The 25,766-nt window shown below is 48.9% G+C and overlaps 1 protein-coding gene across 1 annotated transcript in view; it reads left to right on the forward strand.

Moving 5' to 3' along the window:
• The first annotated feature begins 9,294 nt into the window (after positions 1 to 9,294).
• CADM1 (cell adhesion molecule 1) overlaps positions 9,295 to 25,766 on the forward strand; it is a 153,258-nt gene continuing 136,786 nt past the window's right edge. The window contains exon 1 of the mRNA XM_065738301.1: positions 9,295 to 9,418. Coding sequence (XP_065594373.1) covers positions 9,295 to 9,418 — 124 coding nt within the window. The remainder of the gene's footprint in view (positions 9,419 to 25,766) is intronic.

The raw sequence follows: 25,766 nt of genomic DNA on the forward strand, positions 1-25,766 counted from the left end.
GCCTAGCAACTGCTACCTCATTCACCTCTCATAATTAATTGCAACATGCAGTGGCAGACATTTCAATGGTTGAGAGGGGAAAGGGAAAGACTTAAAACTTGTAACTAAATTTCTGCAGTAAAGAGGGAAAAAATGAATTTTGAACCACAGAGAAGTGCAGAAAGGATGCTAGGGGAAGACAGGAGGGAGGGGACAGCACTGAGTGTTGGGAAGGAGTGCAGAGGGGATGCTTTTAGGGAGCTCACACTGATAGGTATTTGGGGAAGGGGGATTTTCTTATTGGTGTAGCAGAGGAGAGACCAAAAGGAGCTTTGCCAGTCAGCAGTGGGACCTTCCTGCTTTGGGCATGAACTCAGAGGGGTCCTGGGCAGTGTGATGTACCTGGAATGGCAAAGTTCTGTGTTGGCAGAAAGAGATTCAGCAAAACCACTTCCAAGCTTTGGATATAAGCAATGAGGGCAAGTTAAGGCATGGATTATAAAAGTGATGGATCTAAAGAAAAGGAAGAGTTTTGAAGGGTTGAAATTTACTGCAAAGTCTGGCCCAGAAATGACCCTCTTTCTCCTCCTTTGAATTTTTTCATCTTGTGCAGAAAAAATGCAGCTGGTCAGCTTGACAAGTGGAAACTGTAGCTTTGTCATTAATGTGCAATGCTGAAACAATGATGTATGGCTGGCGATAGATCATGTTGGGTTTCCGGAGAGCAGGGAAGAGTAAGGCATGCGACTAATTCATGATGCATGAACGCATTGATCTTCCTGGCTCTGAAAATACAATGTAATGAACCCCCGCTAACACATCATTTTTATGCCACTGCACCTCACTAATATCTAATGATTTCACCTTGCTCTGAGATAAAACATAATTGTATGGGAGTTCCAGCTTTGTTCTTCAATATCTGAGCAGAGGTAACGAATTATGTTTTGCTCTGTAGCTATTGGCAAGTTGGGACAAGCCTACAAAAAAACTGCAATTATTGGGCTAAGACGTGTTTGGAGCCCTGTGTGTGTGTGTGTGTGTGTGACACTGTGTGTATATATATATGCTAGATATTAGGAAAATACTTTGAAAGAGTGGTCAGGCACCAGAATGGGCTGCCCAGGCAGATGGTGGAGTCACCGTCCCTGGAGGTGTTCAGGAAACATTTAGGTGTTGTACTGAGAGATGTGGTTTAGTGGGGAAATAATGGTGGGTGGTTGGACTGGATGATCTTAGAGGTCTTTTTCAGCCTTGATGATTACATGATGCTATATGGGTGTGTGGATATGCACGTCTTCAGGTGTCCAGGACTGGAGATCTCTGGATCTCGCCCACCCAACTGGTGCTCAGAAAATGGCACTGCCCATAGACAGGGGCTGCCCTGTAAACATTATGTCTGCAGAATTCCAGCTGGTGGTTTGAGAGCACAACAACTGCCTTTTTCCAAAGTCCACAATCCCTTTGAAGATCAACCTGCCGCAGTTTGCCCTCGCACAGCTCTCTCTAGACAGAGCATTTTTTCTGAAGAAAACAGATTTGTGCTCCTTTTGATAATTTTGAGTGCCAGCACACTCCTAAGTTGTTTGTACTTCATCTCAACAAAGCTGCCCACCGGGATTTTTTCCTGCTTGTTGTCCATAAGCAAACGCTCTCTCTCTTCCAAGACATCCTAATGCCTGCAGCCTGCATAAATGCCAACAGTGAATGCTTTGGACCCTGATCAAATGGTCACAAGTAGTGCTTCCCAGCACTTGTTGCATTCCCCATTACACTGAGTGCTCTGGAAGGTGAAGAAGGATGTGGGGAGAGGGGCAGTACTGGGCTGGTCATCCTATGCATGTAGTGACTGGAAGCTCTTGGAGGATGAGCAAGCGGTAAACTCTTGTTTGTGGTACATCATCTGCTGCAGTTGAGGTCCTGGCCAAGACTGTGGCTTTTAAGCACTCTTGCAGCACAAAAATTGAGCAAGAGCAGTCAATGTGAGTTGAAGGTGAAGATGCTTGTGGATTCTTCAAAGGAAAACCCTACTGGTGCAAAATAAGTCAATGAAAGTCTAACCGTTCTTGACAGTGAAAGCTGAAGTAATGTTGTACCTAATTTGAAATTCCCTCTAGGCTAAGTAAGACTTTTCCTTTCATGTGTGATGTCTGTGTCCCTTCTGGGAGCCCTTTCTTCCGTACCATGGTTGGTTACATGTGGTGTTGACAGATGATTAAGACATGAAGCCTCTCAAATCAGAGGAACAGTCAAAGCTTTGCATTGTGTGCTCAGGTGTTTACCCACACCATTTTAATCATTTCAGGCTGACTTTGAGGTTCTGGGCTTGCTGCCTCTTGCATCTTACGGTGTCCATAGCAAACAAGATGCTGAAGGGAACAACACAGCTCAGTTCAGCGAGCGAGATACAAGAGGAGAGAACTGGCAGCAATATAGCTGGAGCAGATGATCTTACTGGATTTGCAAGTTTCCAGCCTCTACAATACTCTGCTTGCCACATCAGTTTAGGGAAGTGCTGCTTCCAGCCCTGCCTCTGCATGTTTCCAGTGTTGCCATAACAAGCGTGGGCAGCGTTGCTCTGTGGGCTGCGCCGCCCCGTCCAGGTTTTGGGGTACTGGAGTGGGGCAGAAAATGCCCAGCAGGCATCTCGATGGGGAGGAGATGCAGCTTTGGATGCCATCAAAGGGGCTGTATTTGCAGCTGCACGTAACAAAATCCCAGCCCTTGTGGTGCCAGACAGACCCGTGCCCCCCCCGGCACTTATTTTGATGGTTTCCTTTTGTCCCCATCCCCACGATCTCTACGTCTTGACTCTCGCAGGCATTTCCTCCTATAAGCATATTAAACGTATTTAAAAAACCCTTAAATGCTAATGTGAAACCTGAAAAGAGGATGTCAAACGCAAGAGACATGATGTCTCTGTAGAAGGATTTGACCCCGGTAATCTAATTTGCTTTACATTTCAAATGATACTTCATTCTCTTATTAAAAGGCTCTGTGTCATTGGCTCATAAAGATTACAATTTCTCATCTCCCAATTGTAATAAATCCAATTCAAGCACCCTCTTGATTTGAAATTTGTCACAACAACATGTGGAGGGCACAGTTCCTGAGTTTTATGGCGAGGGTGCATTAGACTCATCTGCAGAGAAGATGACGCAAGACTATAAAGCAATTTGTCCCTCCATCTCCATTGTATTCATGTTTTTTTTTTTTTTTTTTTATAAAAAATGTCTAAATTATAGCTTATTCCCTATTATCCCACTGTAAAGAGGTTAGAGCGGCGGGGGAGCCAGACTGACTGGATGTTTTGTGCTTCATCGTTACACTGGGGAATCATCTGGCTTCTTTAAAACCATCTGAAAACATTTCATCTTGCTTCGGCAGGCTTGGGAGCTCAACCTTCCTGCTTATAATTATTGGAGATGATAGAAAACCGATCAGTGCTTTGTGCACGCATCGGGTCGGGCACTAAGTAATGCAGTCACAGCAGATGATGCATGGCTGCTTGCTGGCCAGGCCCAGCCACGTCTCCACGGGCGGGCAGCAATCAGGTGTTGGCACAGAGCTCCGTGTTTGCATTGCAGGAGCATCCAGGTGCTGGGTGCTGTGCATCGAGGGTTGTTTTTTATTTTGTCGGCCTCCATCGTGTTTGTTTTCAGTGACAGCAGGCTGTGCTGAGCTCTGATGGAGGAGGTTTTGTTCCACATTATGTCTGTTGAAAGACGTGTGCACCTCGGTGGAGGTGTGGTGCAGATCCCAGCCCGGCAGCTGGGTGTGAACCGGCGCTCAGTGTGCTGCTGGGCACCTGCCCGTTGGGATCAGCTCTCCTGTTTTGTCAGTCTTCCTCCCATCCACACTCGTTTGGTTTTTTTTCTCCTACGGAGTGCAACAGCTGCCCTGGGCTGCCGCTTCATTTCCTGCCTGTATCCATCAAGGACAGGGCGATCCGCAGTGGGCAGCGGATTCCTGCGATGAAAGCCACGGTTTCATGGCAGGCTCTCACTCGCTGCGCTGTCGAAGCAATTGTAAATTCATGAAAATAGAGCAGCCTGCCCTCGGTAACCCTTTCTTTGATGGCAACCCCTCAGGGCGGCAGGCAGCTGCGCAGGGCAGGACGATGGCATGCTGCAGGAGCCGGGTTCGGGTGGCTCCAAGCACAGGACAGCAGCAGGGCAATGGAGCTGACGGCAGAGTAGCTGCTCATCATCCACTGGTGGCATGAAATGCAGCTCGTGGACAGCCTCATGTAAACAGATGCGAGAGACTTTGCTCAGAGAGAACTTTCACACTTTCGGTGGCTGCTGCTCCTCAGGGCTTTTTTTTTTTTTTCTTATTTTCTTTTTTAACAAAGATTTTAGCCCAGAAAAAAAAAAAAATAAATCCCACCGGTCTGGCTTTTTTATTAAAAGATGAAAAGGAGGAGTTCATAGGAGCCAGCATTAAGTCACGGTCCGTAGCAATCTAAGGTATTCGCTGGCTGGGGACTCTCTCTGTTTATTTCAAATACCCCTTTATCATTTTGTTGAAAGAGCGGTGTTCTCTGTAAAGCTCTGCCAATTGAAAAAAGAATCAGATAATGAAGACTGATGCTGCACTGATGACAGCCCTTCAGATCCTCAATAGGATTTCTCCAAAATCAAAAGCCTTTTTTTTTTTGTTTTGTTTTGTTTTGTTTTATTGTCACACTTGTGGCTTAAAAAATAATTAAATTTCATCTTCCAGGTCGGGGATATGAAAATTTAAAAGCAGACCCCCCCTCCCCGCCCCCCACACGTGCAGGATAGAGACAAAGCAAATGCAAATACGCAGTAGGTGTTGAAGAAAAAGTTGCCAATTATGAATGAAAATATCCTATTTACAGTGGGGGCTGAGCGTAAGTGCTTCACAACGAGTACGTTATTGCTCCCCGTGAGTGTGACCGGTCTTTGTGTGCGCCTGCGGTGTTTGTCACCAGGGAATTAAAGCCTCTGACTACAAGTTAGAAGCGGTGCTGCTGTTTTTAAGGCAAGGCTCCCCAGCCCAGCCTGCCTGAGAGCAGTGCGTGGGGTTGTGCTGGCTGCTGCTGAGATGCTGGGAGTGCTGGAGATGCGGTCACTGCACCACAGCACTGGGGTGACAGAATCGCAGGGCTGGAGGGGACCTCTGGAGACCAGCGAGTCCAACCCCTTGCTGAAGCAGTGCCCTACGATAGGTCATACAGCTCTTGAGTATCTCCAGCTCTCTGTTCCAGTGCTCTGTCACTGTGACAGTAAAGAAGTTCTTGTTGTGTTCATACGGAACTCCCTGGGTTCCAGTTTCTGCCCAATGCCCCATGTCCTGTTGCTGTATGCCACTGAAAAGAGTCCAGCCCCAACAACTCAACTCCCTTGAGGTATCTACAGTGATGAGATCCCCTCTGAGCCCTCTCTTCCCCAGGCTGAACAGCTCCGGAGCTCTCAGCCTTCTCTCATACAAAAGATGCTCCTGGCCCTTCGTCCTCTCTGTGGCCCTTTTAGGAGATCCCTACCTCCTTCGAACTGGAGAGCCCAGACAGGGACGCAGTGCTCCAGATGTGGCCTCCAAGGGGTCCAACAGATTGGGAGCATCACCTCCCTTGCCCTGCCAGCCAAGATACTGCCGTCCTTGGCCACCAAGGCACACAGCTGGCTCATGGCCAGCCTGTTGGCCACCGGGACTCCCAGATCCTTCTCTGCACAGCTCCTCACCAGCAGGTCAGCCCCCAGCCTAGACTGACTCATTCAGTTACTCCTCCCTGGGTGCAGGACCCTACACTTGCCTTTGTTGAACCCCCAGGTTCCTCCCTGCCCAATTCTCCAGTCTGCCCAGACTTTGTTGAATGGCAGCACAGCCTTCTGGTGACGCAGTGTTTGTGGTAATGGCAAGTAGTCCAGCTTTGCCTTTTAAATTCTGTTTTGCACCTCCTAAAGTTTCGAGCCAATTTGTCGCTCATCATAGCAGACGCCAGAGACATCACGTACAGAGGGAGACGTTTGTACCGTAACAAAAGTGCTGAGTTTATATAGGGAGAGCGTGGAGCAAACTTTGTCACAGTGTATGGAAGAGCAGAAATTAAGCTTTGCATTTCTCCCTATCTGCAAGCAGAGAACTCGGTTCCTTGGCTGGGACAGGTAGAGGGAGATGTGGGGAGGCCCCAGCAGGGAGATCAGCCGAGGAAGCACGCGGCACTTCCTTCCGAGGAGCCGTTAAATCCGAAATGCTATAACTTGATTATTCCTTCCCTGGATTCCTTTTGAAAAACTCCTAAATTTTCAAAGAGGTACACAGGATTTAGCCCCATGCCGGCTTTAATGTGAATTGTGTCGCTAAAATTCCATGCAGTTCTTTGAACATTTCAGAGCCGGCGCTTTTCACAAGATCGACAACTGTTTTATTTCTCTTGACAGAATATATGGAGTGAACAAACACTGCCATTTGTAGAGAAATCTTTTTGGTCTCTCAGTCTCTATAGCACCTTTAATCTGAGACTCAAAGAGCTGTGTAAGAATGGAAAGTCCCAGAGTACCTGCAGAAGTTAAACACATTGTGCATTATCTCCGTTTTCTAGAGCAGAAAACTTGGGCTTTTTTAGGTTATCTTTTTCCCTTCTTAGATTTATGCAGTGAGAGGATGAGGTGGAAAGCCATTTTGGCCAGAGAGTGATCTTGGTTCCCCAGCCTGTGTCAAACCAAATAACTGATCACGGTGGTGTCATCTCTTCTGAGACGGGCGTAATTAATGCCAGGTACTTGGGCTGGAAGGCAGATGAAGCTGCACCCTCTAACCCAATTCCCAGCAGCAGCCACAGAGGGACGGCAGTGACTTGCATAGGAACTGGTTCCATCTCCAGCCTGTTGTCTTGGCAGCACCTTCTGTCATAAAACAGCTCTTGCCACCAAAGGACACCAGAGTGCCCCAAAACATAGTGCCCAGTGCTGGCTCTCATGAGAAGGTAACGTACAGCTGAAGGTTCTGGTTCTTTCCATTCCCATTTGGTACACGCTTGGTTTTGGCTCTTTGTTTAGAAGAACACGCCACAGATTGCAATTGTCATTTTTATTTCTTCTCCTGACTCGAAAACTGAATTAACAAACAATTGATTATCAGTTTTAAAATGCAAAAAACACCATCTGGTCTTCGAGATGTGCTAAGCAGCCGTGGGGGGGGCAGAACGATGAGTCTGAAGGATTGCCACAAGTGGCCACAGAGGGTCCTGGTGTGACATTCCTGCTGCTCATAACCCCTGCAGAGCAGACCCAAGGTCGGGAAATGCCATCCCCCACACGTGCATATCTAAATCTTCAGCTTGGGGCCTGTCTCCCATTGCACGGGGGCTGTGGGGACAGGTGCTGGGTGCTTCTCCTCACTGCCAAGTGTTGCTCTGGACTCTGAGGGCCAGCAAGGGCACAGCCCGAGTGCGGCCCCGCTCCCGGAGCAGGAGCAGAGTGGTTTTTCCATCGCTCTGTGCCTCCTGGCTGCTTCCCATGAGAGCCGGGTCACCGCGAGTCTCAGCAATGAGTGGCTGCTTGTCAGTGGGATGTGGCACTTCAGGAGCGACCTTGTCATGTAATGCCAACAATTACATCAGCTACAGTTGTGGGTCAGGTCAGCCTTCATCAGACCTTTCTCTCCCCTCCCCTTCCCCTGCTCCTGCCACCGCTCCCCTCTGAGCCAGCTGCTGTCTCGGCCTGCCTATAACTTGAGCCATCGCTGATTTAATACAGCTTTCAATCACTGCCAATGGGGCTCACGCTTCAATATCATAACTGCTAAACACACTGTGACAAATAATCTGAGGCTAAGCTTCCAGGACAGAGGAAATCACTTTCTTTTTGAAATTAAAGTTGATGCATAATGGAATGCAATGAGATGTTTCCAGCAGGAACATGGCCAGGCTTAGGACCTCCCGAGTCCCCTCCTGTCTGCACAGGTTACAGAAGTCATTTCCTAGAGTTCAGGATCTGCAGTTGGCATTCTGCAATCAAACCTGGTCATTCAGCAGCAGATCATCTGCCTGGGTTTGTTTCAGCTGTTGTGATACTGATATTTATTATGCAAATTGTATTTCTTACTCCACATTATTGCTCCACACCCCACAAATACTTAAATTGCTGTGAACCTTTTGGCTTATTACGGGCTGTCTTTCCGTTTGGTGTTTGAGCAGCAGTATGTCACAGCTCACAATACTGTACAAAACACGTCGGAAATGTGTAATTAAAAATAGACAAATGGGATAATCTGGTGCCTAATGACACAGAGGCAAAGACAGCCACTCCGCACAGCCTCTCAAGCCCGAGTTGTTTACCAGCACTAAAGTCCTTTGGAGAGGAGGGAATATAGCATTGTAGCCCAAGATAAACCAGGGATAAATTTGGCTTAGTTACATAATTGTGATGAGTGTGGTGTGCTGGAAGCGTGTGTCCATCGCAGTGCTGGGGCAAGAAGGAAGGAGCCATTCCCTGTGCCTATGGGGCAAAACGTTCCAGGGATGGATGGGGCCGTAGCATATGGGGCACAGAGAGGCGTGTGTTATCTCCCCAGGCGTCAAACCGTGCTGGGAGCCACGGGGAGGGGGGAGAGCTCTCCCACCCGCACTGTGACTCAACGTTGGCCCTGAGCACTTCTGATGTGGGGCTCGGAGGAGGATGGGATGATGAGGTTAAGCTGACACCTCAGCTGCCTCAGGCTCACGTGGGATAACCTAATTAATAATGTCAGAGGTACTGACGTCTGTTCGCCTCGTGCAGGGTCGCCATACAGCGGGTGGGAGGGGGGAGCATCCTCGCGCTCGCAGTTGAGCGCTGCTCACGGGCTCCATACCCCACTCCCCCATTCATTAAGGCGGAGAGAGCAATTATCCCGGCTCGGTGCGGCTGAACCGAGAAGGGCTCGTTCACCGACTCGATGTAAACACGACCGCCCCAATTCCTTCCGCAGCGCCGATCCCGGCCCCGCTCCGCTCCTGGCGGCCGCCGCCCGGCTCCGCACCGCCCCCAGCGGCCACGCACCACGCGGGGGGGGGGACACAGACACACGAGGGGTGGGGGGAGCGGCGGATCTATAGGGCGGGACTGCGCTTAGGGCCGCCCCCCATAAAAACCCATCCCGGAGACATCACCCCCTGAGCCGAGCCGCCTCCCCCCATCCCGTCCCGCTTCACCCCGCGCGGCGCGGGGGGGGGGAGGAGCTCGGAACGAGGGGGGGGGCGTGGCTTCTCATAGGCCCCTCCTACAGTCGTGGTGACGTCGCGCATCTCATTATCGCGGCGCGCGGTCGCTAGGTGCCGGTGCGGCAGACAGAGCGAAGCAGGTGCCGGAGATGGCGGTTCGCTTCCAGCACAGCAGTTCCGCGGCGAACGGCGGCGGCGGCGGCGGCGGAACAGCTCCATCCCTCCTCCCGCTGCTCCTCCTGCTCCTATCCGTCGCCGCCATCATCCCCAGAGGTATGGCGATGTTCTGCCCCACCCGTAGGGGGCGCCCCGCGGCCGCAGGGTTGGCGGGGTGCGTGCCCGCGCGCGCGGTTTCCACAGGGTTTCCATGGCGGCGGCGGCGGTCGCTCGGTGCTGTCCTCGTGTCCGTGGGGGGGGGAGGTCCGCGACGAGCAGTGCCCCGCAGCCGCCGGACCTGTTGGCAGCGAAGTGCAACTTCCGAGCGCTTCCATTTTTCTCGTGGGAGAAGCGCGAGGTGCGGGAGGGAGAGAGGAGGAGGAGGAGGAGGACGGGGGGATCGAAACGGGACCAAAGCGGGGGGGGGGGCCGTCTCGGGGGCACTGCTGGCGGGTGGGTGCCGTGCCGTGCCGCTCCGTGCTATTCCGCTCCGATCTGTGCCGTGCCGTGCCGCCCGCTATTGTTGCATCGCCCTGCACTGAGCCGAACAGCCGCAGGAGGGACCGCCACCCGCGTCTGATGGCTTTGATAGAATATCCCTCGTTTAATGCCACTTTATATTTGCAGTGTGTCACTGGAGACGCACAAGGCTCCCTTTAGCGGCTCGAGCGACGAGAGGAGCTCGCGTTGTTGGCCCTGGAAGTTTGGGAGGAACAAGGGGACCATTGAGCAATCTGTTGAATTTCGCTGATACCAAAACGGGGAGGGGGGGGCAGCAGGGGGTGGGGGGGAAAGAAAGGAGCGGGCAGCTCTGGCGGACAAAGAGCTTTATTCATGCGTGTATCGTACACGCTTCGCCCCGTCCTCCCCCGTGGCCGTCCGGGTGCGGTTCGGGGCTGTCCCGCTCGGTGCATCCCCGTGCTGGGATCGGTGCCCTCGGAATGGGGCCACCCAACAGCGACAGTCACTTTTTGTCCCCGGTGCTCTGTTGATTCCGCTTTCGGGAGCGCTGATGGGGTGTCCGAACCCCACCGAGGGCGGGTGGCAGAGGGCCGGCATCGCTGTTGTCGCTTCAGCTCTGGGATACGGGGGAACGCTCCAAGAGCATCCGAACATCGGTGTCCCCGGCGCTGTCTGAAGGCGTTGCGCGTTCAGGTGGTTTCTCTGGGATTCGCGTTTCTCCCCGCCCGGTGCCGAGCGCATCGTCTGGCGGTTGGTCCAGGGCAGCTCCCTGCAGCCTGAATCCCGCTGCAGCCGGGCTGCCGCTCGTTCTTTGTTTTGCTTTAAAGCGAAGGCTCGGGTGATGCTCCCATAGCGTCCGCCCGTTAGCTGCAGCCCTGCTGATGGCTGGAATAACCCCGGGGAGGTTATTGAAGCGGTGCCGACAGCTGGAAAGGAACAAATGCAGGGTGTGATGCTGTGGTTACGGTGCTGGAGCCTGACCTGTACCCTTGATGCTGTCTGATAGCACGAAGCATCACCCGGTGTGAACTGAGATGGCGGTGCTGTGGGTGCAAGACAGCTCCCTTGTCATTTTAGCACTCCGTCGTGAGCTAAGGGATCAAACCCTACAAGGCTCCCTAATGTATTTTAAACAAAACTTCCTTAACACTGAAGGCGTTATTGCTTTATTTTGCTTTTTTTTTTTTCTTTCCTTCTGTTCCCCCCATCTTTTAAAAGCCATCAGTGGCCCTCGGGGGCAGTGTGTGCTGTGCAGTGATTGCGGCGTTGGTCCCGGCCCCGCAGGGTCTGTGTGTGTCTGCAGTCACCGTGTGCCCAGCTGTGAGCGGGGCTGATGGGGATGGCAGTGAGCAGTGCTGGGGCTCCCATTAAGCTAGGAATCACATGAATCTCTGCATTCCTTTGGCACCTTTTATTATTATTTTTTTTCATCTGATCTCGATGCTGTACAGTTAATTAAACTTCATAACACCCACATTAAGTGGGAAGAGAGCTGGAGAGTGGCTTCGGCTGATGCTGGGATGGAACGGTGCTGGGATGCTGTATGACCACACTGCACAGCAGCAGAGGAAGACTACTTCTCAGGAGGAGCTGCAGGAGGCACTGAGAGCAGCCGGGTGCTAGCATCACGCAGGAGCCAGCTGTGGTGCTGGATGGATGCACGGAAACAGCTGAGGATGAGGAGTGGGGTATCTGCCAGCACCACGTGCAATAGGCCAGGGAGAGACCTCGGATGTGGTGGGGGATCCCATGAGGTTGCATTGAACCGGGCTCCTTTGGAGTGAATGTGTGAGTGAGCAGGACAAGCTTTCTGATCTGCAGTGGTTTCGCTGAGACTTGGCTGGGCTCTGCCTTGGGAAACACACCGACGTTGTGGTTGTATTCTGAATGGAATGCAAACACTTGGGGAAAATGGCAAGGAAGAGGCTGGTAAATAAAGTAATCCATCTGGATTGCAGCTTGGGCTCATTTGTCTTGCATGTAGGCAGTTGGGCACAGGTTGATAAGCACGACAATCTGGCTGGGGAGCCCCTGCCAAGGAGCTCCTGTGGTTCCCAGGGATGGGAGGAGGAGGAGAGGCAGCTCTGCTCCGAGCCGGGGCAGCTCTCTGCTCCTTCAGCTCAATGGCACTGTCTGGGTTGGGTTCTGCTGATGGTTGCAGCGTGCTGGGTTGCACCTGAGGTCAGAAGGAGCTGCGTTCCTCCTGCAGACACCCGCCTTTATCAGGTGCTGTTTGTTGACGTTGCTTTGCTGATTGCTTTGTTTGCATTCCGTGCTGTCTCTGCTGGGTGTGCAAGGAAGGCTCTGTAAGCATGTCTGCTCTGTAACCCCACGGACGTCAGGGCCAAGGTTTTGCTCTGGGCTTTGCATGCTCCTAATATGGGGTTTGCTTAAAAACATACTTTACAAAATACCTTTCTGATATTACCTTCGGGCACATTTTTTGGGGCTGTTTAGTGCTATTATCATAGTTTTAAAAAGGAGTTTAACCATTTGTCCTTTCTCATTTTTAGCTGTACTCTTCTTGAATGCAGGAGCTCTGCATATCCAAAAGGTGCATTTGCTTTGCACGGTTCAGGGATTTTTAGCAGCCTTCAGAAGCTTTACACATAACACGAGCTGTAAGTCTGCAGCTCGCTGCAGTTGGAGCCGGGCCAGGAGGTAAATACTTCTGCATGGGAGTTGCAGAGCACAGGCAGGGCTGGACGTGTAAGCTGTGTCTTTGCTGAGAAATGGGATGTGTGCAGAGAGTTGTGTTGGTTTCTCTGGGGAATACTGTCTGCTCCTCTCTAGTGGTGTGCGCAACCACGAGCATTAAATAAAGAGACTGTGTTTGGAAACCTGTAATGAAGGAGAGACCCTCACTGGAATGCTGTAATTAGGAGTGGTATGTACTTGTTTAAGTTTCATCAATCACTTTGCTGGCGATGTAATTGTGTGCTGCAGCTAGCAGCTGCTGTTGTGGGTAATGGCAGCTCCACCACTGAACTCTTTGAAGCTGTCCAGCGTGGAAGCTTTGGTGTGCTCAGCTTCCAGGCAGAGCAGGAGGCTATTTCTGCATGTGGGGCAGGCAGCTATGAAGAAGAATACCACGAGGCTTCCATTGAAAACACAGTAATAGGGGTGTTCGACAGCAGGACGTGCTGCTCCCAGCTGGGCCGGGCTCCATGGCCGGCCCTGGCTGTGCATTTGAGTTCTCCATGCATGGTTTGCAAGTGCAGGAGCCCCGAGTGCAAGCTATGGAGATGCCCAGAGGGGTGATGGATGCCCTGTCCCTGCACACAGCCAAGGTCAGGCTGGATGGGGCTCTGATGGAGCTGTGGGTGTCCCTGAGCACTGCAGGGAGTGGGACCAAATGGCCTTTAAGGGTCCCTTCCAACTCAAACCATCCTTTGATTCTTTGTAGGCTGGCTCTTCTCATCAGTGCCCGCGTGTGAGCAGAATCTGCCTACTTTCTCAACTTTTTTTCTTTCCAGAATCATGTATATTTCTGCTTCCTTCCTCATCTGTTTGTTACATCTTGAACTTGTTCTTTCTGTTATGTTGTGCGTCAGGTTGTCGTAGGTCTTTGTAGGTCGATGAAGTTAGATAGCAGGGAGCTGTGTGCTGCATGGGACTCCTGGAAATGCGACTTTAGGGTTAACCTCATTCACCCATTCCACGTGTGTCACCACCAGCACCTGCATGGCAGTGACTCTTGCAGTGTGTTCCCTGCTATGTGTGCTCAGAGGCTTCTGTGTTCTGCTTCAATCACCCAACTGGGCTGTGCTCAGAGCTCCTGTTGGCCTGCTAACTGCAGATTAATTAAGAGTATTTCTAACAGCAGGTTCAGGGTGGAATTGATTACGCTCTTCTGTAGTTTAAAAACTCGAGCAGTAACACCTGACCCCAATGAATTCTCAAGGTGGAGCTCTTAGAACGATTGAGACCCCATTAAGATGCTGGTATATAGGATAACAATGATATTTAAGCACATCTCTGCTCCGAAATATTAAACCTCTGAGGGCTGTAGCTTAACTGAAATGTCTCTTTAGTTGTGCTTCCCTTAAATGTGCATTTGAAGTAATTGTGTTAGGAACTTGCACTCCGACTGGACAAGAGGAGAGATGCTTGCCCCTAAGGACGGACATCACTGCCTGATCGTTCACTGAAACAGCAAATCCAAAACTGGTGCTGCATTTTCCAGTCTCCTTGGCTAAGTGATGGGTGCTTGATAGCAAGAAATTGTAGTCAAACGTTTTGCTCAAATGGTTTCCTCTGAAGAGGTTCGGGTGCTGATTGCCTTACGTGGCAGCAAGCATCCCTTACCAGAGCATGTACAGCACCCTGAAAATGAGGGAAATCTAAAGAAAATGCTTTTGCTCATTGTATTGAGCTCTGGTGCGGGGTGTAACTGCTGGAGGGCACAGACAGGGAGTGGGGTCAGCATTGTGTGGGGAGCTGGGATGCTGCGGGGCTGGGATGCTCCTCCGGTTACAGCTCCCAGGTATACCAAACGCTGGGTTCAGGTTATGGGTGGGAAGGAACCCCTTTAATCTTTCTGTGTCTTTTTTTTTAGCAGTGTTTGCAAGCGGCTGGATCTGATTTATAATCTCTTCAAAGGTCTGCCTGCAGAATGGGAGCGTTATTGTGTTCCCTGAGCTATCAGCCAGCGCCACAAGCTGATCTGCTCCCAGGTGGACTCGAGTGGCTTTCTTCCTTATACGAGATGTAGCCCAGCGCTAATCCAGAATGTGACAGCTGGACCTAGGATATGTCAAAACTTGGTGCAGAAACGCAGTGCTGGTGGTAGATGGGATCCCTTTGTGGGGCCACAGCTCTTAAGCGTGGTTGGAGAGTGCCATCACCGCAGTGCTGCAGGGGGTGGGCACAAAGAATTACAGAGTCATCAAGGTTGGAAGAGACTTCTAGGACCACCAAGTCCAACCTACATCCCCAGGTGCCATATCTTGCTGCTTGCAGTGTGTGCTTCTCCCTGGGAGCATGACAAGGAGGAAAGAAATGTCAGGCAGCAAAGTGACGCTCCCCTCCCCTGCCCACCCCCAACCCCTGTTTGGTGATAGAAATACGACTCTGAGTCTGCAGCATCAAAAGGGAGATCAGAGTAATCGGATCAAGCATGAGAAACTGCTTGTTGCTGCTTTTCTGTTTTCAGACAGGGCTGCCTGGCAGCTTCCCTCTTGGAAGACCTGAAATATTAGTGACGTTCAGCTTGAGAGCTGGGGCTGCGGCTCAGGAGGGCTCAACTGAAATTAGGCTGGGAGGGGAAACTTTCTCGGTGCAGTTTATTATGTGTAAATGGGACTGATGCGCTGATACAGAGGAGCATCTCTCATATAAGCACACAGGGCAAACACGATGCTCTGTATTGCTTGGTGTAGTTGGGCTATGGGGCTGGTCATCCAATTCTGATGGATCTTATTATAATGAAATCCTAAAATACTCTCATTGAGATGGGTTGCTGTCACTTGGTATCTATTTATTCATTTTAAATTTGCTTTCTAAATTACTGAGTTTGTAAATGTGACTTGGGCAATCCATTCCTTGCCTTTTTGGTGTCTTTATCCGCTTGAGCTATTTTGGACTCAGGTTGTGAAGTTAGGTGTGAGTAGGAGCAGAGGGCCTCTGGGAACGGCCCCTCCTGCTTCCGCAGCCAGTAGGTGATGCTCTTGTTAGTTGAATTTGTGAGTAGGTGCTGCTTGTGCCTGGCTTTGGGACAACCTCATTCCACTGTTGGGTGGTGTGTGATGCTGTTCTCACCACCATTCCCTGGCATGTTCCTCTTGCAGAGGGATGGGAGGCAGATTGTGAGCACCAGAGCCATCCCCAGGTGGGCAGCAGTGATGGTCAGTGCTGGAGTGAGCTCCGGACCGTGGCTGGGGACGTGGCTGTGTTGTGTGAAGTGCTTCCGTGGTGTCAGTGGGAATCTAGGTCAGCTTAACAGCAACTCCAGCTCTCTAGGCAGATTAGTATTTTTTTTTACCACCCTAGTTTCTTACCATGCTGTGCAGAGTCCGTGGAAACTACGCCGGTTCCTTGGCGCATATTAACCTACGGGGGGTCAGATTAAAGTGATGCACGGAAACGTTTTGATTTGCAGTTGAGCAGAGGGTGTAGTTGGGTTGTGATGGGGCATCCCGCTGAGCTCCTGGTGTTTCCTTTGCTCTTCTGCAAACCAAAAGCGTGTACGCTGAGCATGGGAGGTGCTGGGCTCCTCCTGGATGCAGCACCTGAGGTTGGTGCTGGGGGCAGGGCAGCAGGATGGCAGGGCTTGGCACACTTCTGCATCTTGGAGTCAGTGTGTTGGTACTGTGTCTCAGTCTGCCCCATGTGAGAGCCAGCAGCAGCTCACGTGGTGTGAGGAGGGCAGAACCCATTGAACCTGTCCCAGCCTCATGGTTATGACTGAAGCATGGGTGCGTGGGGAGATTCTTTTGGGTGTGTGAAAACACCAAGCGTGACTTCTCCTTTGTCGCTTTTACACTTCTGAACTTCATTTTCGAACAGTTAACTACTGCTCAAATTAAGACTTCTGCTGTGTCACTTAGGAGTGCGTGTAACCGTGACCTTATGCACGTGGCCATTTGCTGCCACGCTGCAGTTAAGCACCGTTCCTCCTCCTCCTCGCTCAGCTTCTGCTCCGAAAGAGCCATTATTCATTAACCTTGTAGGCAGAACTGCTGGAGATGCCTCCCACCTCGAGGCTATGGGGCTCTGTCCACTTTAATGGCCTTCTGTTCGATTTAAAGGTCTTATGCTCTTAATCGTGCCATATAATCTTTAGTAGAACGTACACATTGAGTCAACTCTTCCTGAATCCATACCTGCCAGTGGCTGCTGCTTCTGCGTGTGAAGTGTAGTTTCATCTTTTCTTTTTGGTAAAAGCAAGGATTAAAGTGAGATGGATAGGAGATTAACACTGTTCCCTTCGGACATCTTCAGCGAGAGATGGAGAAAATTGTAGACAAGAAAGAAAAGAAAATACTTGGAGGCAAATCATTTCTCGCTATATAGCGATACATAGAGCTGTGTAAACAGAGGGTTTATAGCAAACCCAGTGATGTAGGTCTTTAAATCTCTCTGGGAGAATCTTGAGGGCGTGCTTATGCGACTCTGCCATGGAGGCTCTTTGTTGTAAATCGGGTCCTCAGTTTTCAAGTATGTTAACACAGTGGGATGTGTAGAATGCAGTGGTGAAGGTGTGTGTGCTGCGTTAGATAACACTGTCACGTTGTCTTTTTTGGGGGGTAGATTTTAATTTTTCAGCTTCACATTGAATTTGGATCACAGAATTGCAGGGGGTGGAAGGGACTTCAAGAGATCGTGGCCAGTGCCTCTGCTAAAGCAGTGTCCTGCAGCAGGTGGGACGGGTCCTGAGGTTGGGATAGAGAGCAGAAATCAGTGGCCAGGGGTGTTTGGTGTGTGTTACCATCTGGAGTCCCAGATTGTTAAGAAGTCCTGGAATTAATCCTTAGCACAGTAAAGCAGCATTGGTGGAACAGCGTTGTGCGTCTGAGATGTCTTGGAGTCTCACAGTGTCTTTGGATTGGAAGGGACCTCGAGGATCATCAGGTTTCTAACCCCCTGGCACAGGCAGGAGCAGAGTCAAGGAGCATTGTCATGCTTCATATGGACTGCCTAAATATGTTCCCAGGGTTCTTTTCTTCTTTCCTCTTTTTATTTATTTATTTTTTTAAGGCAAGAGCCACTGTTGCAGCGGTGGTGAGGACTTAAACCTGCTTTCTGGAGCAAGCCTAAAATGGAGTGTAACCTTTGGCGCTTTGCTACGCTGTGCCATCATTCAGTAAGAAATGACCATGGCTTGGTTTCTTCTCAAGGACTTTGTTATGAGGCTGAAGGGCGTTGGGAAGAGCACATGCATCTCCTCTAGTGATGCGGGCTGGAAAATCCATGTCACGTTGTCCCATCCTCCTCTTCGTTGCATAGAAATCCTTCTGCCAAATAGGGAGTGACTTAAATCACCCCGCAGTAAATAAATAGGCATTAGGAAGCTATTTTAAGCTTGGTCATCTGCCACTCCGTCTGGGGAGAGCCGAGTGGGCAGAGCTGTGGAGGTATGGGAGGAGTTTCGTGCTGGGCAATCAGAGCAATGTTAAAGTTTTAATAGCTTGATACTTCTGTTGTGCCAAAAAAGCCAGAAATCAGATTACTTAAAGAATAACCTTTCCTGGCTCAGCTGATTTATAAATGCCTCGGAAGTATTTTGCCTGAACCTCTAAGTTGTGTTGGAGCGAAGCGGCTGTTGAGCTGTCAGTTTAATAAGCGTAATAAAACAGTAAATCCTAGTGGAGAAAAAAAGAAAAAGGACCTCTGAAATGGGTATCTTTTCATTTTAAATTGGTTCTTAGGATTTATAAGGAATTCAGAGGCTGATGGAGAATGAACAGCTCCGGGTAGATGTTGGAAGAACGCGTCCCTGTTTTTTTTGTTTTGTTTTTTTTCCTGGGAAATATACGGATGGTGTGGAACAGGAGCTGAGCTCTGAGAAGGGCTGCACGTAAACCACAGCTGCGTGGCTTGAGTGTGGCAGAAGTGTTCTTGGGGTGGACACTGGTTTCTCCTGTGCACTGACTTCACCAATGGCACCTTTCTGTATCGCTGGTGCGCTCGCTCCTCTCTTGGATTGCCTTTCCACCATCCGTTTGTCCAGACAATCAGCATGCAGAGGAGGGCTGACTCGTATTTACATGATTTAGTTGTAAATACGGTAAGTGTTGATAGATATTGTTGTCATAAGTGCTTACAGCTCCCGTCCTCGTTACTGCATTGCCTCCGTGCAGCTCTGTACAAGCCATGCGTGCGAGCAGCATCCCAAGGGAAGAGCGTGAAATGAGCTCTGGTTGGCACGTACAGACCAACTCCTAGGTGTGGCCGTGTTGTGCTGAGCTACTGGGGAGGTATTGTCTGGCAACAGGCGGGATTTTGAGGCTGGAATGAAGGGGAAAGAGAAGGTGACTGTTCTGTGGCTCTTTTTGTTTTTGTGGGAGCAGGTTCCGTTGTGTGGAAGATCCATTTGGGGAGGGTACATGTAGAAAACATCTGTAATGCTCTGCACGAGGGGCATGGTGTGAGCGGTGTTCATCGTTGCCACTGGGGTTGAAGGAGCAAATGCTTCATCTGCTGGTGGTTCCTTTCTAACTGACCGATACGCTCTGCCTGAACCACCATTATTTAACAGCCTTCCTTCCAGGATTCCCACTTAACGGGGTCAGGAAAAAGGGGAGAAGAAGGAATCCTGAGTACTTAGTATGGGCAGTGTAAGCTTTGCAGAGTCACACATCCAGATGGATTACATGAGGAACTTGACATCTTGTTTAAAAACAAATCATTCATTATGTAGCGATGAATAATCAAGCATTACAGTTTCATCTCTGGAGGTTCCTTTTTTTGGTTGGGATTTTGATAGTTCAGTAATTAAAAGCTGAAAGCTATTACACTGTCTCCGTGTTGATCAATTGGTAATTAAAAAGTTGATGATAGATACGGTATTTCGTGGGACTGGTTTGTTACGATCAGATTTCCTTAGTGTGTTTTGGAAATTGTCATTTAACTCAGCACTTAAGCGTTTTTCAATATTCATGGCCTATTTTATTTGAATGTTATAAATGCCTTTAAATTATCAAAATTTGCATACAGTAATTTGAGATTCTAATGGATCGCGTGATTTTAATGTGATCTGAAAGGTTGGTTTTCTCCCCATCTATAGAAACGCCTTTCGAGCCTGTGTAAATACTCTTCCTCTGGATGCTCTGTAATTATTTGCCTGTTGTATCATTAATTTGCTGCGGCAGATTGCTGTGGCTGGTTTAATCAGCCTGAATCGAAGGCAAGCACTTAAGTGTGCTTGAGGTGTGACCCTTGTCCCGGGACTTGCTCCCTGCAAGCGTGCCCGAGGTGTGCTTGCAGGGGCTGCAGCACGCACCGGGCTCGCTGTGTGCATGTGGAGGTGATGCTCAGGGCAGGCCTTTGCCTTCTGCTTCTGTAGCACGAAGGCATCAATCTTCCCCCAGGAGAGGCTGCTGCAGATTGCTTGTTTGCAATTGCGGCGTTAAACGAAAAGAGCTGGAAGGATCTTAAGCGGAAGGCTATCAAAATACTGCTTTATTTAAATTGGAGGATTTGGTCAAATTGATTTTCAAAGGGACAAGTAATAGTGGTAAGTAGCACACTTAAAAAGCGCAGTGCTTTGCTGCAGTATCCATATCTCGGGTAGTATAGGGCAGCTTGCCGTGCCGGAGCAGCTCCTGCTCTTTCAGCTTCTGGCTTCCCTGCTTGATGAATATTTGAAGAGCCCAGAGGCCTGCTGAGCCCCTTACAGCTGGGGAAGGGCTGAAGATGAGTTTGGTAATACAATCAGGGATAAAGCAGTCTAAAATGAAGGAAAACTGTGCTGGTAATGGCCTCCTTGATGGAAGATTCATTGCTTCAGGAGTCTAATCTGAGACCAAAATGAAGCCCAAACCTGACACTCTTTGGAGTGTAATGCAAGATTTACAGGTCTGCCATACTCCAGAGATTAAAAAATAAAAAACCTCCAGACCTCCCTTCCTACCTTTGCGAAACTTCAGGGCGAAACAGGAGATTTGTTTTCTTGAGAACAAAGGGGGAGGGGGGGAAGGAAAAAAGAAAAAAAGGCTTGCCCTTGCCATCTTTCTGCCAAGGCATTCAGATCCCTCCTTTGCATGAAGCTGGTGGCAGGGAGGTGATGGGGGAGATGCCATTGGGCAGCAGCAGCAGTGGTCCTGGTGCTGTGGGTTGCACTGTGTGCGTGGGGCAGCTCGGGGCCGGGCAGCCCGGCTGCTTTGCTGGGCACTGGGTGAGCTTGCTTGGTTCGGAAATCCTTCTGGAGCGGTCGGCAGCTTGGCTGGGGCCAGCCTGGCAGAGTGCCCCGGCGGAGCTGTGCTCCTGGAATGGTGCTGCTGTAATTGGCGTGAATGCAGAGAGCTGTTCAACATCCCTGCCAAGCTGATCTACGGGAAGACTCCTTATCTGCTAATCTGGCAATGCAGTAAACCTGGGAAGGCAGGCAGGGCTTTGCTGGCGGGCACCTGTTTGGGGTGGTGAGCTCATCCCTTACACGGCATCCCTGGGATGCTGCAGGGAGCTGGGAGGCAGCATTCAGATTCTTCAGAACAGAAGAGACTTGATGTGACTGGGCTCAGAGTCCCCCTGTACCCGAGGACAGAGCTCTGTGCACTCACCTAATGGTGTAAAGCCTTGTTGCTGTTTCATCCATTCTCTTTAGGCACATGCAGTGCCTGCTTCTGTCCCCGGAGGTGCTCAAAGGAAAGGGCAGATGTTGTATGTAGGGACACGGTTTAGTGGGCAGTATTGGTGGCAGGAAGATGGTTGGGCTGGATGGTCTTAGAGGTCTTTTCCAACCTTAATGGTTCTCTGAATCTGCTCGGGAAGGTGACATGACTTTGGTGTGAGCACAAATGACCTAGAGGCGTCCTGAAAAGCCACTGGTTTAAAAAGCACTCTGTCCTTAGGTACTTGTTGCTTTGTGACAGCTGGTTCCAGTAATTTGTTTTTATAGGGCAGTTTGTAGCAAATGAATGACATGCTGAATATTTTAGTGAGATTTTAGATTATCTAAAGAATACTTTCTGGTTTACTAATTGGTAGATAATGCTGAGTACATTGATGTTGACATGAGCAAATGGATTTAAAATGATTTTGAAGCGAGCCTCATTAAAAGATGCTCTAATTCAGTCAACAGGAAATGTCAACTAATATGTCCGTGCTTACTCTCTCAGACCAGACTGTAGTTGTGGTGTGGTTTTTACAGGTCTGCATTCATTACAGGCGAATATGACCGCTGCATGTGGATATTGATAAGTCTTGTTCAATTCCAGGTGACAAATTCTATGAATTCAGTCCATTAGGAGGTGGCAAGTGTGAAAACTGAATAATAAGAAGGCAGAATTCCTCGTCGAGGACCTGTTTTGATGTGTATTTTGCTATGATGCACGGAGATTTTGCTGGCAAAGGTGATCAGATCTTCGGCATGGATTCTGATCAGCAGATGCTTTCAGATTGGAACTCACCTTGCTTTTTAATCCTGAGCAAGGGGGTGGATTTTGCTGTCTCCTCAGGTTTTTAATAAATCACAGCAGCGTCATGGTGCTCCAGGCCACTTTTGTTGTAATGGGGGAGCCACGCAGATGAGGATCTGCCTTTTGTGAGTCTTCTGACAATCAAATCACTTTGGCACCTTTACAGACCTGAGTAGTACTTGGCTGTGCTACGTTCATTTGCCTGTAGCAGACCCATGAGTGCAGTGGTGATGGGGAAGGCTCCCTCCAGCACTTGCTGTTATCACTTGCTGTTTCTGCCTTGTTCTGTGCTGTGCAGGTGGATGTTGTGAGGGTGAGCCTGGTGGTTTTCTTCAAAGCTTCCCATTAGTGTGTGTTCTAGAAGATCATTCTTGCAAGCATCCCTTGCTCACTGGACACCATCCACTTCAGGTCGTACTGAAGGACGCTGCTTTGCTGCCTTGCAAATGGTGCCTGAGGTTTTGTATTGGTAACAATGCATTTGGCTCAACCTCTGGTATTGGTTTCCTCAAGAAGACAAATGGGGAAATCAGGGCATGTGCAGATCTGGGCCAGCATTAACCCTTCTCTCTTTCAGGGAAAATGAGTTTCTCTGAAGCCTGGGGAACGAAGGCACAAATGCCTTGGAGATGTGGCTATGCTGCATAAACCTTCTATGAGTGTGATGTGATGTTGCCTCTAAAGAGATTCGTGGTTGTTGGGGCGAGTGAGGCAGCAATCTTTTTCAGAAAATTGTGGCTTGATGAATATATTTTTAAACAGAAGCTGAGAAACTTAGACTTCTCTTAGAGAATTGTTTCTCTTCCACTTTGTCTCTAGCTGCAGCCATCTGGCTTGCTGAGGGAACGTGGTGTTCCCTGAAATAAGACTAATGGCTGAAATATTTGGCTTTACTAACAGGTTGAGTGCAGAGGAGAAGATTGCCTGTAGTCTTTGCTAGTAGTCTTTAAATCTTGGAGACAGGAGAAGCAGTGTGTGTGATGCCACAGCTACGGCCACGTGGGCAGAGATGCCACTTGCTCTCCAGACCTCTGCTGTATTGGCAGTACTGCTGCTGACAGTCGATGCTTCTGTTTCCCTGCTGCTGTCTTGTTTCCTGGATAGTTATTTCTGTCGATGGCTCTCATGCCATGTGTTACACAGCGCAGCATTCGTGTTTGTTATGCCTTCTGGTTGCTGCCCTTTTCCAAATTAACAACATCATTGCTAATGTTAGAGGGGAGCTTTCCCTACCGAACCCAACTATAGAGTAATAACATCAAATGGGAGCAGATTAAGTTCCTTTTCTTGGTGCTTCCGTGCTGCTCCTTTCCTATCCAACACTTGTGGGGTGGCCTTAGAGGAATGAAGGTTGATGTGATGTCAGCAGGTGAACAAACACTTTTGTATGCCCAGTGCTATACCGCGGCTATGAGCAATGGCTGGGGAGATTTACCAAAGCTGAAAGATTCTTTTGATGTCTCTTAAGTTAAAATCTGAGCAGTTCTGCATTAACTTTATAGGAATAACTCTTCGTTTCCCAAGGTTGATTTCCATGGACAAATCGTGAATGAAAGCTGCCAGGGAAGAGTAAATGAGGCATAGGAGTCCTTCACTAAAAATACTTTCCCATGCAACAAGGAATCTTGAAGAGCTTTTTTCAGAAGGGAGGAGAACTTGCAGAACCAGGAAATCAGTTTTCCTTTGCCATTACGGACGTGCCAGGCTGAATGGGGCTTGAGCCATTCTGAGTTTTCATCAGCGTCTGAAGCTAATAAATACAAGCGTTATCCATTTAGTGGATAATCTCTTCAGTAGATTGTGCCTACATGCAATCAAAGGATACTTCATGCACTACGTTACCTGGGATATTGGGGGGGAATTTTTATTATATTCTGAAAATAGTCCGCAAGATCTGATGTGAAGAGGCACAAAAGGTTGGTAGAAAGCAGACAAGAACCGAATCATTGAACTGAATAAAAACTGCATTGTGCAAGCTGTAATGCTCCTTACCATTCATTACTGCAATTATAATTATGGAACCCAAAGTATTTAATTGGCCTCGCGTACTCTTTGCGCTGAATAGATTGCATTGTTACTATTTAAAAAAACACATCCTCTTATGCATTGCAAATACACGTACGTGTTGCTCTCTGGTTCTCAAGAGGTTTCTTTGTTTATATGATGAGTGATTAACTGAATTATGGATCTCTCCTATGTTGTGTCAAACTAAAATCAAATGGAAGAATAATTCTTCCCCTGCATCAGATGGAATTAAATAGAAACTTAAAAAGTACAACTTCCTATGTTTAAAAACTCTACCCGTAACCGAAGTAACTTGGATCATTGCAAGTGTGGATCATCAGAAAGTGTGGCAAGCTCTTTTTGAAGGGGGAAAAAAAAATAAGATAAAGCCAGAACATCAGTTTAAAGGCTGAAAAAGTTGCTCTTTTGGGTTTGATGCATTTCAGGAACAGCATGCTGCAGATGAAGCTTCAGTATGCCACGCACAGCCACTAAAGGGCAGTGGTTTTGTTTAAAGGATCTCACAATTGCTGTTCCTCTAACAACTGGCCAAGAACTGATACTGTTTTTTTCTGTTGATGAAAACTGCTGGCCAGGCAGCAGGGATTATGGCTGGAAGGCTGGAATTTTGTGTCAGCACAGCGTTGTATTTATCTCATCAGTGACAGGTATTGCAAATTTCCTTTTAGAGGGAAATGAAAAGTCATCACTGTATGAGGTTTGTTTTAGTTTTTAAACTAAACGTGTGCATTAAACTGAGCATCCAAAACTGTAGTGGGAAAAGGGTTCTGTGTTTTACTTTAGTTCCAGGGCAGTCCATTGTACATCTGTTCAGACTTCCATCCCTGGGAGCAGTCGGTTGACGTGCTGCTTTGTGAAACCATTTTTGTTTTCCACTCCTGCATAAAGCTCTATCAAGACTTTAAAAGCATGGATCTACCAGTTTGTGTTTGTGCTGAGAGTCTATCAGCTGAGCTCGCATCTGTTTGTTTGGCTTTGATGCACACACTGCCCTGGGTTAACGTGTGGTGTGTGCTCTCTGTACCGTGCAAGGTGCCTTCTCTCCATTTCATTATGGGTAAGCTAGCTCAAATGATCTCGCCTTGTGCAACTTTGCTCTTAGTGCACAGTGTGAAACAAGCAGACATGTTTAATTGCAAAGCAGTAATTCCATCAGCAAGGCTCTAGTGAGCCCTGCAGATGCTGGGAGAGCCTATTTCTTCACCATTAAGAACAGAAAGGTGGGGAAATTTGTTTTTCCCTGTTTGCTGTTCATACAGTAGTTACTGTTTCTTCCTGATCTTTTAATGCTTCCGCAAATGGAAGGACAGTGAGCTCTGATATACCCAGATCATAACTTCCCACTTAAATGGCTTTTTAAATGGAGCGTTTTTCTGAATTGCTGTTTCTTCTTGTTGGCTAATCTTTGCTGAGGGGCTGGTGGGGGATGAGGGCTGAAGTCGTCATACACAAAGATGCTGTGTGTAACACTTGGCAGGAAGACTTGAAATTGGATTACAAGCTACTATTCCAGCAAGTAAATGTCCGTGGTGTTTTTATAGCTTATCTCTATTCATCTATGTTTGCTGGGCTTTGCTTGCCAAGTGTTAATGTAAACACTCTATTTTGAGACATTGGTCCATTTGCCTTCTGGAAATCCTTCTTTTATAAGGTGGTAGTAAACCTCTGTACACAAAAATAAAATAGCCCCACGGTCAGAACTGCATGCGTACTAACACTGCTGATGCAAAGTGTCTGACAGCAATTGTCACCTGTGTCAGCAAATGAGCACGCTCAAACCAAGGCATGATTTCAGTGAGATTCTCTTGCTGTAGGCACTGGAGCTTGCTGTGGGTTTGATGATGTCCTCTGGTTGCTGACTGGCTGCTTTGAGCTTCGGTACAGGCTGAAACAAGCTG

Source organism: Cyrtonyx montezumae, unplaced genomic scaffold (assembly GCF_038088225.1).
Source record: "Cyrtonyx montezumae isolate F1298 unplaced genomic scaffold, pur_monq_1.0 scaffold_22, whole genome shotgun sequence".
In the NCBI taxonomy this organism is placed as follows: Eukaryota; Metazoa; Chordata; class Aves; order Galliformes; family Odontophoridae; genus Cyrtonyx; species Cyrtonyx montezumae.